Source organism: Dicentrarchus labrax, unplaced genomic scaffold, assembly GCF_905237075.1.
Source record: "Dicentrarchus labrax unplaced genomic scaffold, dlabrax2021, whole genome shotgun sequence".
Taxonomy (NCBI): domain Eukaryota; kingdom Metazoa; phylum Chordata; class Actinopteri; family Moronidae; genus Dicentrarchus; species Dicentrarchus labrax.
Window position 1 is genome coordinate 10,885,381 of NW_026136723.1, and position 18,754 is coordinate 10,904,134.

The 18,754-nt window shown below is 39.5% G+C and overlaps 3 protein-coding genes across 3 annotated transcripts in view; 1 reads left to right on the top strand and 2 right to left on the bottom strand.

Annotated features, from left to right (window-relative positions):
- Positions 1-1,190: 1,190 nt before the first annotated feature.
- Positions 1,191-18,754, top strand: part of LOC127357905 (glutathione S-transferase A) — a 114,591-nt gene continuing 97,027 nt past the window's right edge. The window contains exon 1 of the mRNA XM_051390476.1: positions 1,191-1,194. The gene's annotated coding sequence lies outside the window, so the exon portion shown is untranslated. The remainder of the gene's footprint in view (positions 1,195-18,754) is intronic.
- LOC127357900 (sodium-dependent neutral amino acid transporter B(0)AT1-like) lies at positions 2,619-8,592 on the bottom strand. The gene is made up of 12 exons (XM_051390464.1): positions 8,339-8,592; positions 6,074-6,214; positions 5,854-5,991; positions 5,580-5,761; positions 5,384-5,494; positions 5,184-5,296; positions 4,909-5,037; positions 4,423-4,579; positions 4,132-4,336; positions 3,888-4,047; positions 2,924-3,086; positions 2,619-2,800 (listed from the first exon to the last, which is right to left on the bottom strand). Exons 1-12 carry the CDS (start codon positions 8,535-8,537, stop codon positions 2,648-2,650), a joined length of 1,851 nt encoding a protein of 616 aa, XP_051246424.1. The 5' UTR covers positions 8,538-8,592; the 3' UTR covers positions 2,619-2,647.
- On the bottom strand, positions 10,386-18,719 carry LOC127357898 (sodium-dependent neutral amino acid transporter B(0)AT1-like). The gene is made up of 12 exons (XM_051390462.1): positions 18,438-18,719; positions 16,380-16,520; positions 16,155-16,292; positions 15,889-16,070; positions 12,971-13,081; positions 12,765-12,877; positions 12,510-12,638; positions 11,860-12,016; positions 11,570-11,774; positions 11,282-11,441; positions 10,910-11,072; positions 10,386-10,790 (listed from the first exon to the last, which is right to left on the bottom strand). Exons 1-12 carry the CDS (start codon positions 18,634-18,636, stop codon positions 10,623-10,625), a joined length of 1,866 nt encoding a protein of 621 aa, XP_051246422.1. The 5' UTR covers positions 18,637-18,719; the 3' UTR covers positions 10,386-10,622.

Sequence of the window (18,754 nt, forward strand, 5' to 3'; positions counted from 1 at the left end):
TACAATTTAATAACTGTGTGTTAAAAGTAAAATGAATAGGCAATGGTAGGTAAAAGCAAAGGTGAAAAGTTCCAGAGAGAGAGAAACTATTTCAGAGTCTCAGTTGACAATGGTTAAAGGCAAGGTCACTGAATTTGTGATACAATAAGAAGCAAAGAGTCTGAGTATGTGAGATCACGACCAGGGTCACATTCTGGTACCGTCTCTCAACACACATAGTCCAGAGCAAGTCCAGAAAGTTTCACATTCTCAACATCTATTCCAATACTGTATTTTGAACTGAATTATCACCTCTTCTCTTGGCCAGGGTTTAATCTCTGTCAGCACTTATCTGCACAAGACAAATTATTATTGTTTAATGGAGTTTTTGAGCAGACCTGAGATCAGTGTATTACAGTATTAAAGTCTACTTTTTGCAAATGCATGTGTAGGTTTAACTGAAGGGATCTAATACATCTCTTTTAGAAAAATACCAAAACAGTGTTAAAATACAGCACACCACAAAATGTAACAATATGTAAAACCGTTGTTTAAGTACTTGTGAAACTGATTTGTTAACATTATTGCTTAATTGGGCACCCAGTTAGCTCAGTCGGTAGAGCTGGGGACCCATATATGGAGCTGCTGCAGCGGCCCAGCTTCGAATCCGACCTCCGGCCCCTCTCTGCGTGTCATCCCTTCTCTCTCTACCCACCTTCCCTGTCTGCCTCCAGCTGTCACTATCCAATAAAAGGCAATAAAAGGCCAAAAAAAACCCCAAACATTAAGCTTACCAAATGATGTACCCCAGTTCTTCTGTTACAGTCACAACCAGAGATGCCTTTTTACACTGAAACGGTTTTCGTGCTCTCCCAATGTCTGTGCGTTTCCTTCAGGTGCTCCAGTCCAAAGACATGCAGTCTTGAGTTTCTAATTTGTCCATATAAATGTAGGTTTTGTCTATCTATATTTGACCGTTGATATGCCCAAGCAATAGAAATGAAGTTGTCCTCTAATATAAACATTTTGATCGGTGTAGCTTTACCACTAATGAAAGTCAATTCAAAGCCTATCATCTTAATGATTCCTGGTTGAGAAAAAACAAGGCTTTTACAAACTGTAAATGTAAATAAATTTACTTGTAAATGTATCAGAAGTATGATTGTCATCTATAATTCCTCTCCCTTTGAACTGATACAATTTCAAGCAGTGGTCTGTTCCTGCCACCTACTGGTGTAAACATGCTTCTGTAAAGCCCCGCATTAATGCCTTCGTCCTCCTCTATCTGGTTTACTTCTTCTTGTTTTTCTCTTCAGGCTCTGTGAGTGTAAGTGGCTCAGTAACAGTCTCTGCAGAGAAGGCCTGACTTGTCCTCGCTGCTTATTCAGATGCAACTCCAAAAACAAAAAACAATCAGTTTTGAACCTCAAAAGTTGGTTCCCAGCTGAAACCATATTCTATAGGTTGTTCTGAATTGTGCAAGGACCTCTGTTGATGACGCATCCTTGTTTACAATGATTCTGCTTAAAACTAGTATAAATGTGAGCTAGTTCACTAGTTAGCACCAAGCTTCCAAAAATCTTGAATGGAACCAGTTTAAGAACCAGAGCTAATTTGATGGAAAACACTATTTGTGTTCTGCCCATGTGAGGTCTCCCTCTTTTGGACAGTTTGCTGCTCTACATGTTCTGTCTGTCTTAAGAACTTAAGTGCTGACATAGGATAACAACTGATGCATTGCTTCATGTCCCCTCATGTCTATAATTAAAAATTACTCTTAAATACACCACAAACATTTTATATGAGATTGTATGCTAATCGATTTTTAATTTCTTTGAGAGATCCTCATTAAGTCAACTATGTCTGTCCTGAAAGTTATTCCAAGTTGTAGATAGTTCATGCAGTGCAGACATAATTCTGTTAAGAGTTATATAATGTTACATTTCAATGTATGGTCAAGTTCAGGTCTAGTAGTCAGTAGGTTAGTGGTTCAAACCCTGGCTCCGCCACCCTATGAAATGGCTAAGTAGTTGAAGAGGTGGAGGAATGCTGCATAGAGTAATTGGGGCTATGAAATGAATTAAATGGCTGAGTAAAGGTAGAGGTGGCAGTATAGCTCAGTAGGTAGAGCTGAGGTATGGTTTGTTTGTGGTTCAAACCCTGACTCAGCCAAGCATATGGCTAATGAATGGCTAGGTAATGGAGTAAAACAGGGAATTGAATAGGGCAAAGTAATGGGGGAAATGTCAAGGCAACTGACTAAGGGGTTAGGTAATGGGTTAAATAACACAGCTGGCATTTGAGTAACTGGCCAGGTACCTTAGTAAAGAGCCAAGTGACTTTCTACAGTCAACAACAGCTTATTTGAAGTTTTTTCAGTCAGGATTTAGAGTACCTGTGAAAGTTATTAACAACTTTGATTATCATTGATGCTCGTTCAACAGCTTCATTCAAATTAAAGCCAGCAATTCAGTCTGGCGTCAGCTTTTGAACTAATCTTCAAATATTCTACCTTTTATAGATTATTATTAACTTTTAAAACCATCAATTCAGTTTAGCATCCGCCTTTCAGCAGTCAGCATTCACACCTTTTCTAGTTTAAATGATATTGTTTTTTTATAAAGCAACACAACAAATAATAAATAACAAATGATATTGCATTTTATTGTCATTTGGCAGAAGTTTTTTGACAGGTTCTTATTCTTTTCAGCCTAGACAATGCATACCCAGGCACTGCCAAACTGGGGATTCCTGCCAAAATAAAGATGACCGCATTGATCCATGGAGGGTACGCTACTGATGCCATAGACGGGAACTTCACCTGTAAACCACAGAACGGTATGGTTTGTTAACAACAACATTTACCATAAATTATGCAACATGAATTGGTCTGTTTTGCATTGAGGCATGATTAGAAAATACGGCAACAAGTAAGTGTGCTTACAGAGTTGGGGTCCCAGACTAAATATGTGAGCTCTTTTTGGGCTTGTGTCACCAGGTAGAAAACTAAAATGACCAGAACGATTAGAGGACTGATGAACCTCCATGTAACCTGCCAGAAGATGGAGGGCTTATGTCCGATCATGAACTCCAAGTCCTCATTGAACCTGCCCCACAAGAAGGATTTAATTAGATTATAATATATATATATATATAACTTTATTTAATGTATCAATATATTTTACAGAGGTGTGGCAAAGATAGCATCAGCACTGAAAAACAGAACATAGAGGTTACAAAACATACATAACAGGCTTATAATGAAATATAATATACAATATGAAGAGAGTAATTGAGAATAAAACAAAAACAATGAGCTATAAGATGATAAAACGGTCCATAAAGCAGAGCAGAACTCGAAGTTGGGTGATGATCATCCGTGGGTTTGTCACAAGGAGCAACGTCTTTAACATTACACAGTAATTTTTTCCATTGTAAATATAAAAATATTGATTAGTGCAGCTTTAACTTAGCACATAAAATGGTTAAACATACTACAATGAGTTTATTTAACTGTCATGAAACAGTCTCAGTTTAACACTGATACCTCTATATGAGCTAAATAGACAAACAAGACCATCAGCGAGAATATTGGCTATATTTCTACCTAATTTTACGTCTGCCACTGGGTCAGATTCCCCTTGAAATCAATTAAACGAGGTGGTGGAAACACATTAGTCCAGAGCGGCGGCCAGAATCAACAAAAAATTAAAAGTTCCTTGTTAGTGCTTTAAATAAATCATGAAAATGACCATGTACATAAAATATTGCTCAATTACAGCTAGGTGATATTCTTTATTCTTTTAGGAGTGCAGATGTGTGGCTTCTGCTAACATGGTTATTTTGCAGTAGGCTGTACTTTATCATACAATTCAATTTTAAGCTATACATTAGCTTAATGCACTGACCTGTCTATGCCGTAGATGTAAACAACAGCTATCATCTCAAACAATCCAATGGTCAGAAGTGGAACAGATCCGGCGAAGGTGTCAAAGAGAGTTACCCAATAAATCCCTGAGTTCTGGGCGAACAGGAGGCAAATGATGAAGGCGACAACACATGTTACTCCTGAAACACACACAAATCAGACAATCAATTAATCTGGGGTTGCACAGCTACAATGACTAGATTGTTATAATTATAAAACAATACCAGTCAGTGCTTCTTGGGGCCATTTTTTTGGTAGAATATTGAGGTCTTTCAGTGGGACCACCACTCCTTCAATGTTGCCAAACAGGGTTGAGAGTCCCAAGCAGAGAAGCATGACGAAAAAGAGGACAGACCAGATTGGAGAACCCGGCATCTTGGTGATGGCTTCTGTAAATACAATGAAGGCCAGACCTGTGCCCTCCACTCCCTGGACAAACACACACATTAGTCCTAATGCAGATAAGACTAAAATAATAACTTAGAAATCTGATTAATATCTATCAATACAGTCACCTCACTGAGAAGTTTCTGCATGTCGCAGGTTTTGATGTCCAATCCAGGAACAATATTAGGGTAGGAGCTGTTGAGATGGTTAAAGGCTGCCTCATAGTTGCTCGTAGTGATGCCGTCTTCAGGAAGGTCAAATGCGTTTGATAATGTCATGATGTTACTTTGGAGAAAGTGTGTCAGTGATTAGTAACTCTATATTACTGGAGTCAACATTACAAATCCAATTAGTATTTTTTTAACCCTATAAATCTGAGGTATGTATACATAGTTGAAGAGTTTCAGTAATAACATTATTTATTACCAGCACCAGTAAACATTTGATTTAGTTCTCCAAACCTGTGTTTAGGGAATTGTTGCCAACTACCCCTTTATTTACATTGTGATTGCAGATTGCACCTTTTAAAATGCTCTTTAAATTACAAAGTAGAATATACTTTTAGGACTGCTCTGCTCCAAAACCATTGAAACCCACACCCTGTGACTACTCACTCGCTGATACAGTTGTCATATTTCTCTGTGGCTCTGAAGCCGATGATGGTATAAGTGACTGTGGCAGCATAGATTGAGGTGAGGCCAGTTATAGCAGACAGGATCACAGCATCCTGCATGCAGTTGTTGCTTTGGAAAAGAAAAAAAGGCAAAAGATTGAGGACACACCATGTCTTAGAATGGCTACTATCCTTTTCTTTTCATTGAAGTGAGCAGAATAAGAGTGCAGCAGTGTGGTTATAAAGCACAACTGGGCTCCGATAAATCTTTCTTACTGAACAGGATTGTAGCTTGAGAAGGAGATGAGGCCTCCCCATGCTAAGCTAAAGGCGTAAAAAACCTGGGCACCTGCATCCAGCCAGGTAGTTGGATTCATTAACTCATCAACCTGCAAGAACAAGACATACAGTGAGGTGCGGCTTTAACGTATGAGATATATAATTGGCTTTTTTTACAATAGCGATTTGAAACATACATCTGGTGTGAACAGGAACTTTATTCCACTCAGGGACCCTTTAAGAGTCAGTCCTCGGATAAGGAAGATACCCAGCACTATATAAGGCAGGATGGCTGTGACATATACTGCCTGAGGTCATGACAAGAAAAGAAAAGACATTTAATAATTGTGGCGATTCAGGAAGGCATAATGTTTGACTGACGGTTCCACAAACCTTGCCTGAAGTGCTGATGCCCCTTATGTAGCAGATACCTATGACGGTCCATGCAGCTAACAGGCAGACTACTATAGGCCAGTGGATTCCTCCAGAGTCAGCTATAGAGGTCGTACTGTTCAGAGTCACTCGATAAAAGTAGTAATCCACAGTGGAGCTCCGTTGACACTCTGATACATATCCTACAGGGGCGAGAAACAGTGGTCTGCAAATGTTGTAATTATGAGTAGAGTTTGGGTGCTTAATGTGTATCTCTGTGTGTATATTCAAATACCTGTCCCGTTGTCATTGAGAGGACACTGGGTCCAAGGCAGTGGGCTTTGAAAGGAATTGAAGAGATACCACATGATCCAGGCTATTAAGGTGTTGTAGTACAGTCCAATCAATAAGGAAACAAGCATGGACGCTATACCTGAGGGACAGCATGGTGAACTGTGACATCACACTCACAGGATGCCAGATAGTCAGTGATAACTTATCCCTATTTTACTTACCAATACCAGTCAGATAAGGGTTGATGGCCCTCCACACTCCCACGCTGCCTTTCCTGAGACGCTGGCCGATGGCAAACTCCAGCAGCAGGAGGGGCATTCCTTCCAGCACCAGCAGGATCAGGTAGGGGATCAAAAAGGCACCTGGACAATGTATGGTCAGGAGCACAATTATACATCTTTATTGTTGCATTTATGACAATTATAGGCCTTTTAACTATCCTAAATATGAAAAGACTTTAGTTGGCAAATAAAGCTGTTTAGTCTGGGCTGTAAACAGTGGCATGGCACCACCTGTTAACAGTGCATGATAGTAGTAATAACCCTCGTGTTGGCTTAACCCGCTCTGCCTGTCAGCTTTTTGTGCTCCACTGTGTTTTCTCCCTGCAGGAAGTTGGTAGGTGGAGTTCGATTGGTCATTGAACACTTCATGCTACATTTGTGCTGAGCCTCCAAGTGCATAAAGTTTTCCCTTAAACTGAATTTGTGCTAAACCTATACTGTGCACAAATCTGTGTGTAATTTGTCTGCTCAGCTAAACTGACTGTACCGTTATATATGTTTGGCAACTATTTTAAGATGTATAGTGTAGTTTTCCTTAACAGACCTCTTTTCTATCATTGAGTAAACCCAAATAGTGAACACAATAACTGCAGGGAGTTTGTATAAAACGAGCGATTTGGATTAATTTTGAGCATTTACTTTACTAAGAATACTGCATCAGAGATATTTTAACTTTTATACAATCCTGTCAGTCAGTGTCACTTAAAATTACCAAAGCTACATTATTAAGAATGTTGTTTTTAGCTTACAAAATTGAGTTAGTTTTACTTAAAATGTTTGATTTAAGAAAAACATTTTCATTTTGTTTTCCTCCTAGAAACGAATTGAATGCTGAGATATAGGCCTACTGTTTATATTTCTTAAGTTTTCTAGCATGCCTTTAAATCAAGAAGGCCTTGTGACCCCCTATGAAGCTTTGGTGTCCCCTAGTGGGGGTCTGACCCCCAGGTTGGGTACCACTGGTCTAAGTTACTGGTATTTGTTATGAGTAAGCTCTAGCTAATCAAGCTAGCTAGCTAGCTTGCAGGGTTGCTAGTTTTAGTAGACAGATTAAGGCAATTTTGGCTCTAATGCTGCTCCCATGCAATATATTTTTGTTGTAGTTACTGTAATATAGCTTTTACTATTTGTTTCCTTGTCAACATCCAAGTTGAAAACCAAACACCTCACGAGTCAAAGTCCATCATTCAAGGTAATAAAAACCAATTGAATGGAGATAGTGCTATATTGTACGATTTTGTGCAGTATTTTTCACCTCCATAAAGCCATCTTTGCAATCTTACAACTGTCTTGAGTTGAGTTGATGAAATTAACCCTCTCATGCTGCACTTATACAAACTGTTCCCAGTTCTACCATCCATGAAGTGAATATAGCACAAGGGCTTGAACATCTAGTTTACAGAAATGACCAAATTCATTAGATTTGTTAGATAAGTGTTTGAAGGCTCATGTGCACACACACACCCATGGACACTTACATCAACACACCCCTCTACCCCCCCCCCATCCCACGCCTTCGCCGCTTTTTACCCTCAGTGTGACAAGCGGGGTTCTGCTGGCTGCGCCGATGCTGGCTGCGCCGCGGCTGCCTGTCTGCGCTGGTAGGCCTCCACCCCCCCTGTCCCACCTCCCCCGTTGCAAGTTGTTTTGAGTTTTTATGTTGTAAAGTGTGCTCATATGTGCTTATGTTGCTGAGGTTTTTTTCCCAGTCCCACACTGTACTCCCCCACAGGAGCAGAGTCTGGGTGCTGCTTTTTTTTCTCCTCCCCTCTCCTCTTGTTTTTCTCCCCCTTTTCCTCCCCCCGTACAAGTAATTTCCCCACGGGGATTATTAAAGTATTTCTGATTCTGATTCTGATTCTGATTCTGAAAACAGTCTCATCCCCTGTGGCTCAATATAAAGTATTCCAGATGTACTTCAAAGTCCCTTTTGAAAAGTGCACAAAGGACAAGTGATCTTTTGAAAGTGAAAGGTTCACAGTTTCATCCTTCAATATCAGCGGTGTCCTTTTTTACTAATTGTGTACCACTAGGAAAATCTTGTTTGAAAGAGACAAAAATACCAAAAAGCTATACAGTAGGCTAGTCCTGCGTACCTCAACCACACTTAATTTTTACAATCATCTAATAACAACAATTCAAGAACTGAAAGTCTATAGAAACTTAACCATAAGGTTCCCCTTTATCATTTTCCTCTGAGCTTACCTCCTCCATGACTTTGACATAAGTAAGGGAATCGCCACACATTGCCAATCCCAATGCAGAAGCCCACACAGGTTAGGATGTACTGGGCTTTGTTATCCCACTTGGGCCTGTCCCCGGCCTCCTCCTTCTCCATTCTTTCCAGATCCTCATAGGAAGGGATCCTAAGATCCAGGCCTGGGTTAGGAAGTACCAGTCTCATGGCGACCCCTCTGAAGCAGTGATGTTATACTGACGTTCCTTGAAGTCAAAATGAGTGCTTGGTGCATGCACCGGGCAATCTTGAAACAAGTTTATGATCTCACTTTATTGGTGCGTTCGACAGATTAGCCAGTGCATACTTTGCACTTCTGTTTTTATACCACCGCCATACAGTCATTCAATTTAATAATACATATGCATATTTAACACACATAAACATATAAAAGAATGGCATGGTAGTTGGCACAGTCCCCTCAGAGCAAGAAGATCCTGACTTTGAATCCACTGGTCCAGGGAGTTCCCCACCTTTCCCCCAGTATGAAACTCACTCTCCCATGCATTAGTCAGATTGTTGTGTTGCAACGGGACAGATAACCGTTACAGAGTACACTGACTGAGGTGCTGTCGTTGATGATGAGTCCTGCTCACAGCTCCAAGAATATTGTGAGACAGAGGGTTCGCAAAACTACCATTGTTGCAGTCAAGTAAGGTTTTACCTGGCTGCAACCATGCCACTGGATTTATTAACTCAATCACTGACAATAAAAGGTCAGTGACAGTATCATGGTAAAACAAAGTTAAGATTCAGTTACTACTTAAAACTGACAGGAGACACAATTTCCGATTGTCCTGGCCATTGATGATAATTCATCTGCGAAGGTATTATACATCAGTCTACTTACTATTTACACTTTGACATGTGTTTTAACATGGAGATGGACATATTTTTTTTGTTACTTTGCTGTTTCTTTTACAGCAGGCATACCAAAGGTTGCATTACCTACTGGGCATAGTGGGCTGCTGACAGAACTCAAAAGGCCCCCAAACCTTACAGCCTTTCTGTGTTTGGTTGTGCTAATTTATTTGCATCTTTGTTTGAGATTTAGAACTAAAACATTAATAACACAGTCGATAAAGGCCTTAAGGCTACTGTTTTATTATCTAATCTTGAGGCATCTTGTTAGCTTTAGGTACATTGTAGAGCCACCTTGGTTGAAACATCTGAAATTAATTTGAGAAGAAATTCTAAAACACTTGTGGTTTAGTGACATTTCCAACGCACAATCAGACTTTGGATCATAGGAGACTTTACAACTTGCACATTTCCAATCTAGTCTACTTAACAGATTTTGTTTTTGTTAGATTAGAACTGTCAACTTTTTTTTACAGTTTGAAAAAACTACGAGGACTCTCTAAATCTAGCAAATTCATTGTATCCCCCACTTCTGAAACTCCCCCAGAATGTATTTATTGACTGATGGAACCATTGATGAGCTTGGACCATGTAGATTTCAGTCATTATATAAGACACTCTTGCTTTTATCAATTTTGTGAATCATCAAATGATAATAGTTAATCAAGTGGACCAAATGATCAAGAGGCAAAGTTCAGTGAAAGGCTGACCTCAATAAAACTTATTTTTAGTTTTTATTATTAGTTATTTAAGTTACTTATTATAAGTTATTATGTTATTTATTGCATACTAAATAATACTACAGACTGCTGATCTTTCATTTATTATAATATTAGAATTGTATAAGTACAATACTATAGTTGGATGAGTGCTTGAATAAGGGATTTATTTTTCCAGTTATATTAGTCAGTGAATAATTTAACAGTTAAAGCACCTTAAACATTGCTGACTCGACTGTCCCTATCACTCCTTACAGTATGTTGTGCTTTGCATCTGACCTGAGTCAGTGTGACGTTTATGTCTAACCTGTCTATACCTGTTAAGTTTTCCAAATTGTAGAAAATTCATGCATTAATTCACGCCCAGCTACATACAACTCACATCATATTTTCTGTATTGTTTATCTATTGATAGGTAGACATTTTTACATATTGGTAGATTTAGTATACATTTTATTAGTCATTTGTTGTGAGGTTACATAGGTAAAATTATATTTCACAGAGACAGAAATGATTTAAACGGCAAGGATAAACAGGTATAAAACCTGGATTGAAGTACAGTATATTGACACAGCAGCAATGAATTTGCACAAAACATGAGCAGAATGTCAGCACCTTTCTGAAGTGCATCAATAAAGCATCAGTAAACAGTTTAGGACATCTGGCAAATTTTTTAGTCACTAATGTTTTGTCTTGGTACTATTTTCTTCTTACAGCAAACAAAGACCAGCCTACATAAAGCATACAGAGGAACTGCTAGACTGGGGATTCCTGCCAAAAGAAAGATGATCACGTAGATCCATGATGGATACGGTACTGACACCAGAGACGGGAACTTCTCCTGTAAACCATAGAACAGTATGATTAGTGCATTTGGTATGCAATGGCAAGGCAAAAGGGCAAATAAAGTAGGGATGCTTAGGATGATATATTAATTGATTACAGAGCTTGTGTGCTTACAGAGTTGGGATCCCAGACTAAATATGTGAGCTCTTTTTGGGCTTGTGTCACCAGGTAGAAAACTAAAATGACCAGAACGATTAGAGGACTGATGAACCTCCATGTAACCTGCCAGAAGATGGAGGGCTTACGTCCGACCATGAACTCCAAGTCCGCATTGAACCTGCCACACAAGAAGGTTTTAAAAAGTTTTGAAAAGTTTTGAAATATGTCACAAAATAATTCCTGTTACACAGGACTTTACAATAGGTCAGCCAACTGCATACGTTTTGCTCAATGACTGGCACAGCATGATGTTAATATTGTAGTTTTGCAGCAAATATCAAGATGCAGGGCAAACACAAAAGGAAAACAGTTTGAATAAGCACTGACCTGTCTATGCCGTAGACGTAAACAACAGCTATCATCTCAAACAATCCAATGGTTAGAAGTGGAACAGATCCGGCGAAGGTGTCAAACAGAGTTACCCAATAAATCCCTGAGTGCTGGGTGAACAGGAGGCAGATGATGAAGGCGACAACACATGTTATTCCTGAAACACACATGCACAAAAACATAGGGAGCTTGTGTTAGTACAGACACCAAAGACAAACACCAAAGATGGTTTATTGAAATGAAAAGCTGGCGAATTGATTGCGTTGAATTTTAAAGCCGAGTTACCAGTCAGTGCTTCATGAGGCCATTTTTTAGGAAATACATTGAGGTCTTTCAGTGGAACCACCACTCCTTCAATGTTGCCAAACAGGGTTGAGAGTCCCAAGCAGAGAAGCATGACGAAAAAGAGGACAGACCAGATTGGAGAACCCGGCATCTTGGTGATGGCTTCTGTAAATACAATGAAGGCCAGACCTGTTCCCTCCACTCCCTGGACAAACACACACATTAGTCCTAATGCAGATAAGACTAAAATAATAACTTAGAAATCTGATCATATCCATCAATACAGTCACCTCACTGAGAAGTTTCTGCATGTCGCAGGTTTTGATGTCCAATCCAGGAACAATATTAGGGTAGGAGCTGTTGAGATGGTTAAAGGCTGCCTCATAGTTGCCCGTAGTGATGCTGTCTTCAGGAAGCTCAAATGCATTTAATAATTTCATGATGTTACTAGGGAGAAAGTGCGTCGGTGATTAGTAACTCTGGATAACTGGAATATGAAAGATACATTCAGATTTTCGACTCTATCTTAATACAATATGCATGTCCATATGTAGATATATATATATATATATCTACATATATATAGAAAAGAGTTAGTGGTTGCTGTAATAATTCCTCTTGTGCATTATCGCTGTGAAGTGAACTCTTAGTGTGACTCCAATATAAGTATAGATTGACCAAAACAGCCGCAATTATTTCAGTTCATTTCCCAACGTACAAAAAAGGAGGAATGAAAAGCAGCAACCAATAACTCTTTCAATGTACATATGGGCATGTACTGTATAATTTATTGAGACAGATGTGAAAAAAATCTTCAGTATATACACATAGACCATTGAATTGGAGTTTTAGATGTAAAATCTGCATTTATGTGTTCGTCAATTGTAATGGAAATGTTCCAATTGACTTTTTTCAAAACTTTTAAATGAATTATACTCACTCACTGAGACAGTTATCATATTTCTCTGTGGCCCTGAAGCCAATGATGGAGTAGGTGACTGCGGCAGCGTAGACCGAGGTAAGGCCAGTTACGACTGACAGGATCACAGCATCTTGCATGCAGTTGTTGCTTTGAGAAAAGAAATACACAAAAGAACCAAGGCAAATGTTGACTTTGAGTCTGGATCCATTTCCCAGTCAAATTGAGCAAAATTAGACTTTAACTGCAAAGTAAGGTTTTCTAAATGTCACTTACTGAACAGGGTTGTAGCTTGAGAAGGAGATAAGGCCTCCCCATGCCAAACCAAAGGCATAAAAGACCTGAGCACCTGCATCCAGCCAGGTAGTTGGATTAATCAACTCATCAACCTGCAAGAGATATACAGTGAGATGTTGCCCTAAGCTATATAATATATATATGCTATATATCAGATATATAATTGAAATTGATTTGAAACATACGTCTGGTGTGAACAGGAACTTTATTCCACTCAGGGCGCCTTTAAGAGTCAGTCCTCGGATAAGGAAGATGCCCAGCACTATGTAAGGCAGGATGGCTGTGACATATACTGCCTGAGGTCATGACAAGAAAAAAAATAAATGGATATCATATTTTAGTAATGTATCATAATTGCTAAAAGCTTCCCTCAAACAGTTACAGAACAGAAGTTACAGTTTCATACAGTGAGTTTGTCTGGATTGTTAAACCAACAATCAGAGACAGAGACATGCCTCTGTAAAATACATGCAAATCTCCAGTTTATGGCAGTGGAAGTGGAAGCTTATGGAAGTGTACCAAACTCAGTGAACTAACTGTCTCTGTAGCATGTACAAATACAACAAAAGAGTGCGTGTACAGGAGGAAAAAAAGTTTAAATTTGACTTCACAGCAACAGAAAAAGTCCATGGGTCTATGTACACTGCTGGATGATTTTTCAGACCAACTTACAACACAACAACATCAGTATTCTGCTCTCAGAACCCTGAAGGAAAATATAGGAGAGGGTGGTATTGTAATGCAAATAGATTTTTGAAGAAAACTAGATGTGTAAGAATGAGAATGACATCCAAGCAGTCCATTTCGGCGATTCCCACCAACAGGCCTACATACAGAAGTGGCTCACACCAAATCTGGGGTGGTGCCTCTCTATTCTATTAACTCGTCTCAACAATTCAATTTCAATTCAATTCAATTCAATTCAATTCAATTCAATTTAATTGGTATAGCGCCAATTCATAACCGAAGTTATCTCAGGGCACTTTTCAAATAGAGCAGGTCTAGACCGTACTCCTTATAAAATTATTTACAGAGACCCAACAGTTCCCACCATGAGCAAGCAGTACATGTCCAAGAAAAACTTTTTCTTGAAAAAAATATTAAACCTTTTGTTTGTGTCTTTATGAACAAAAAAATATATCAATGTATCAAATATCAAACTTGTAAAAAGTAGTTTCAATGTGATTTCATTTTGAAGTTAAACTCTTCAATTTGTTACCTACAGATGTCATTTCAGTCTATTCTATGGTTTGATCGTCATTCTTAAGTTAAACTGTCTTTCTTTTTCTTCCTTGTTTACTTTTTAAATATGAAGTCCAAACTTTGCAACTTGCTCATAGATTTCCGCACAGAGCGAGCAGATGAGATGCAATTTTTTGCAATCTGATTTAATATGCATTATTGTTTAGATAAGAAAGTTCTGTTTCAAAATCGATGTTACTTTGTGTCACGTATAAACGTTGGTTAACAATTATTTTTTATACATATCATTTCCAACCCGGTTTTTCTGCCACACAATGTCATCTCCATCACAAAAAGAGTTTTAAAGGTGCAATATGTAAAAATTTACCACCTGTCAAATTCATTCTCAAAAAAAGGGGAAACCAAAAATATATTGGGAGAAAAGGTTTATTATAAAGAGGGGGGGCACACATCTTTCGAGAGCAACAAAGGCCAGTTTGATTGATGGAATATGAGCAAGGGAAGTAAAAAATTTGTGAATGGAGTTTAGTGTGACATTCTTTGCTTACAGGTGAGAGTGGAGCGTGTTAGGACAACATCCTCTCCTGAAAAACTGCTAATCCCAGCAAACACGGCCAGACCAGTAACTGAACACAACCTCCAGGACAGAGAAGGCCAGGCTGACAACAGGGAATACAGTACAGAGGTGATTTAGAGTGGCTCTGACCAGGACTCTGACTCCAGCGAGAACGAAGACCCAGCGGGAACAGGAGAAGAGTTAAAGGGACATTGTGTAGGAATTTCTCCCATCTAGCAGTGAAATTGTATTTTGCATTCAAACGAATAGTGCTCTCTAGTGCCTCGCGTTTTCAAATGCGTATTGCAACTACGGTAGCCGTTATGTACCAAGAAGCCTACCTGTCGAGGAGAAAGCAGGCAACTTCAGCGTCCCTTTGAAAGTCTTTCTCCTTCATTAGCTCTTTCAACCTGGGAAAAGCTACCACGATGTTTACCCTCGTTTTTTTAATTTGCCGGTCATGTTGCCTTTTTAATTCCCTTTTTAGCTTTTTTGGCGACGAGGATTCCTCCTCCTGTGGCTCGGCATAAGTATGATCCTCCATTATTAACTAAAGTGCAGTGCAGACTTTCAAATGTGCCGGGGCAGTGACAAGTGCCTCTCAATGATCGCCTTCTCCGTTATAGCTGGTTTCAGTCACGGGACGCTGGCTCTGAACGAAAACGCGTTGTGGATTAGCTAGACAGGTAGGCTAGTGCTTTATGTCCCTCTCGCCGATTATAGTTTTTCAAAATGGCGGAACGACATGAAAGCCTCCATGGATTTGCCCGTCCGATGTATATACAGATAAGAAATTCTTCGCTTACAAGGATAAGTCAGATCATTGGCAGAGGTAATTTTACACCAATGAGGACACATTTATGAATGAAGACATTGATTTCAGCTAATAAAATACTTAAAACACTACACAATGCCCCTTTAAGCAGGTGAGGAGCCAGAGGTAGATCGGGCATCAGAGAGGCAGAGGGGGAAATCAGCGTGTGGAGCTAGAATATTTTAACATCTAACTCAGTGAATTTAGATTTATTTTGACCAAACCAGTGGAAACACAAACCAAGATGGTTTGAGTTTTATTTTGTTTAGGTCAAGTTCAAATGAAGTGTGTTGTGTTTTGCGATAAGTTACCATGGCAATTAAGCTAGTCTTAGTTAAACAAAATAGAAAAATTTGTTTCTGAAACTATTTTCAGCGTCTTTGGCATAACGTCAAAACAGTTTATTCTTCACAGAAAGTGTTCATTTTTCAATGTTTCAGTTTAATTTATATGTTATTCTTACATGTTTTTGTAGTTATGGTTACATTTAATTTATAGCAAACATCCAATAGACAGATGGTTCAACAAACCTTGCCTGAAGTGCTGATGCCCCTTATGCAGCAGATAGCGACGACAGTCCATGCAACTAACAGGCAGACTACTATAGGCCAGTGGATTCCTCCTGAGTCAGCTATAGAGGCCGAACTGTTCAGAGTCACTCGATAAAAGTAGTAATCCACCGTGGAACTCCGTTGACACTCTGATACATATCCTACAGGGGCAACAAATATACAGAAACAATGATGCAATCTGGGTGCTTTGGTGTGGGCTTGAAAATGTGTGTATATTCAAATACCTGTCCCGTTGTCATTGAGAGGACACTGGGCCCAAGGCAGCGGACTTTGAAAGGAATTGAAGAGATACCAGATGATCCAGGCTATTAAGGTGTTGTAGTACAGTCCAACCAAAAATGACACCAGCATGGACGCTATACCTGAGGGACAGCATGGTGAACTGTGACATCACACTCACAGGAAGCCAGATCGTCAGTGATAATTTATCTCTATCTTATTTTACTTACCAATACCAGTCAGATAAGGGTTGATGGCCCTCCACACTCCTACGCTACCTTTCCTGAGACGCTGGCCGATGGCAAACTCCAGCAGCAGGAGGGGCATTCCTTCCAACACCAGCAGGATCAAGTAGGGGATCAAAAAGGCACCTGGAAAATGTTTTTGATAGATGGTTATAGTGCTACATTCACATGGAGTCAGGTAAACAGCACAGGAAAAACAAACGGAATGGGAGGACGACATTTTGTCCAGATTGCCCATGTTTGCTCCTTGTGGTCGGGAGCTACATGTAACGGGTTTAAATTCTGTCGCGAAGGATGGCAAACAGTACAGAAGCCGTCTAATGTTACTGTTGCCTGTTTTTTTCTACCAGGCTCACCTAATGTGGGTACCATCTACCGTCTGCCTGAATCCATGTGAATGCAGCACCAGTGCCATGACATAGAGAGGTATTCTCATCTCTGTGGGTGCAAAGTGAGTGAGGACTGTTAATGTTATCATCAGTCACAAAGAGCAGGTGGCCTGCTATGTTGCAGAGTTTCTGGTTTCCTCTTCTGTCTGGGATTGTGGTAATTCTGGTACGCCATGGTCTTGCCATGCTGGAGGGATGGCTCTAGGGATGGTGATGTTGGTCTCTTGGTCGGTCCCCCACTACAACAATCAGATGGATTGCCATTGACTTATATGGCCGCCAGAGGTTGAATCCTGCTGACTTTGGTGTTCCAATGAATTTTTATCCAGCACCAATCTTTAAGATTGTCCAGTACTAATGACCAAATATCTGCAAAAAAACATTTTCCATCATTGTCAGCTGTCAGGTCTTGTGCTATTTTTTTCAATAGCTAAACTAAAATGTTGCAACATGGTAAACATTATACCTGCTAAACATCAGCCTATTAGTATAGTTTGTCACTCAGGGCAGATTACCTATAGCACTTACAGGTTACATATTGGTTCTTACATAATGCTGTGATAGGAAAGGTTTATGACTTTAGTTATTAGTTAAAGGGGTACTCCTGGTCCACACTTTTCTTTCCAATAGTTCCCATTTGAATCCACGATTGCAGTATTTTTTAACCTTTCATTTTACGGCAGCTTACTATCTTGCCTTCACATTTTAGCTTGTAACTAAACATGGATATGTGTGTGCCCGCTACTGGCATCAACGTGACCACAGGCTGATATTGAAACAAAATATTACAGGAAATGCAAAAATCACATTTCAGCTTTATACAGCTACAAGTATTTTCACTCAAAACTTTGTTCTATTTTGATAGTATTATATGTTTCTAAATGTATTAATTTCATCTTTTTTTATATTTCAGACATTCCTCCTCATACCACCAGTAGCAGCTCGCATACCACCGGTGGTACGTGTACCATGGTTTGAGAACCAGTGCTCAAGTTAACAATTCACAGAAAAGCTACAGATTATAAGTTTAAATAAGCATTCTATTGAAATGGGGTCATCCCTATGTTCCCCCGGGCCCTATGTTCCCTGGGTCCTATGTTCCCCGGGTCCTATGTTGCTATGTTAAATCTGTCCCTTCCCTTGAGGTTCAATCTAGAGCCAAAGGAATTACAATAACAACCACTTGACACAGACACATTTGCAAACACACACACACACACACACACACACACACGCACACACACATTTAATGTGAATGAATGCATAGTATTCTTAGCATTCAGTTTCAACTTAACCAATAAACAGCTGACTCCAGAGTCTCCTTACCGTAGCTCACATGTCGTTCCAAAGGTTAACATTACTTTAGAGTCCTTATACTCTTGAGAATCATTAATAAAACTTGATGCTGACTTCATGCCACTCTCTCGTAACCATGAGGGAGTGATTTTATTTCTTGTGAAATAAGTTAACTTGACAGTTTAGATATTTAGCAATAGCAATATAAATCATACATCAAATGTATAAAACATAAACTACCATAAATTAACATAAGATCACAATAAATTCACTCCTGGATAACTCAACCACACTTGAATTTGTCAAACACTCATTCGACAGCTCAACCAGAGATCTCCATTTACCCTATTTGGCTTACCTCCTCCATGACTTTGACACAAGTAAGGGAATCGCCACACGTTACCGAGCCCAATGCAGAAGCCCACACAGGTAAGGATGTACTGGGCTTTGTTGTCCCACTTGGGCCTGTCCCCGGCCTCCTCCTTCTCCATCCTCTCCAGATCCTCATGGTTAGGGATCCGGAGATCCAGTCCTGGGTTAGGGAGTACCAGTCTCATGGCTGACCACGAGTACACTGAGGTGGACAAGTGTTGTGTACTGCAATTGAAGCATTAGGGTTAGTCTGTGCGTATTGACTTACAAGGATTCAGCAATGATGAAAGTTTATGATCCTTT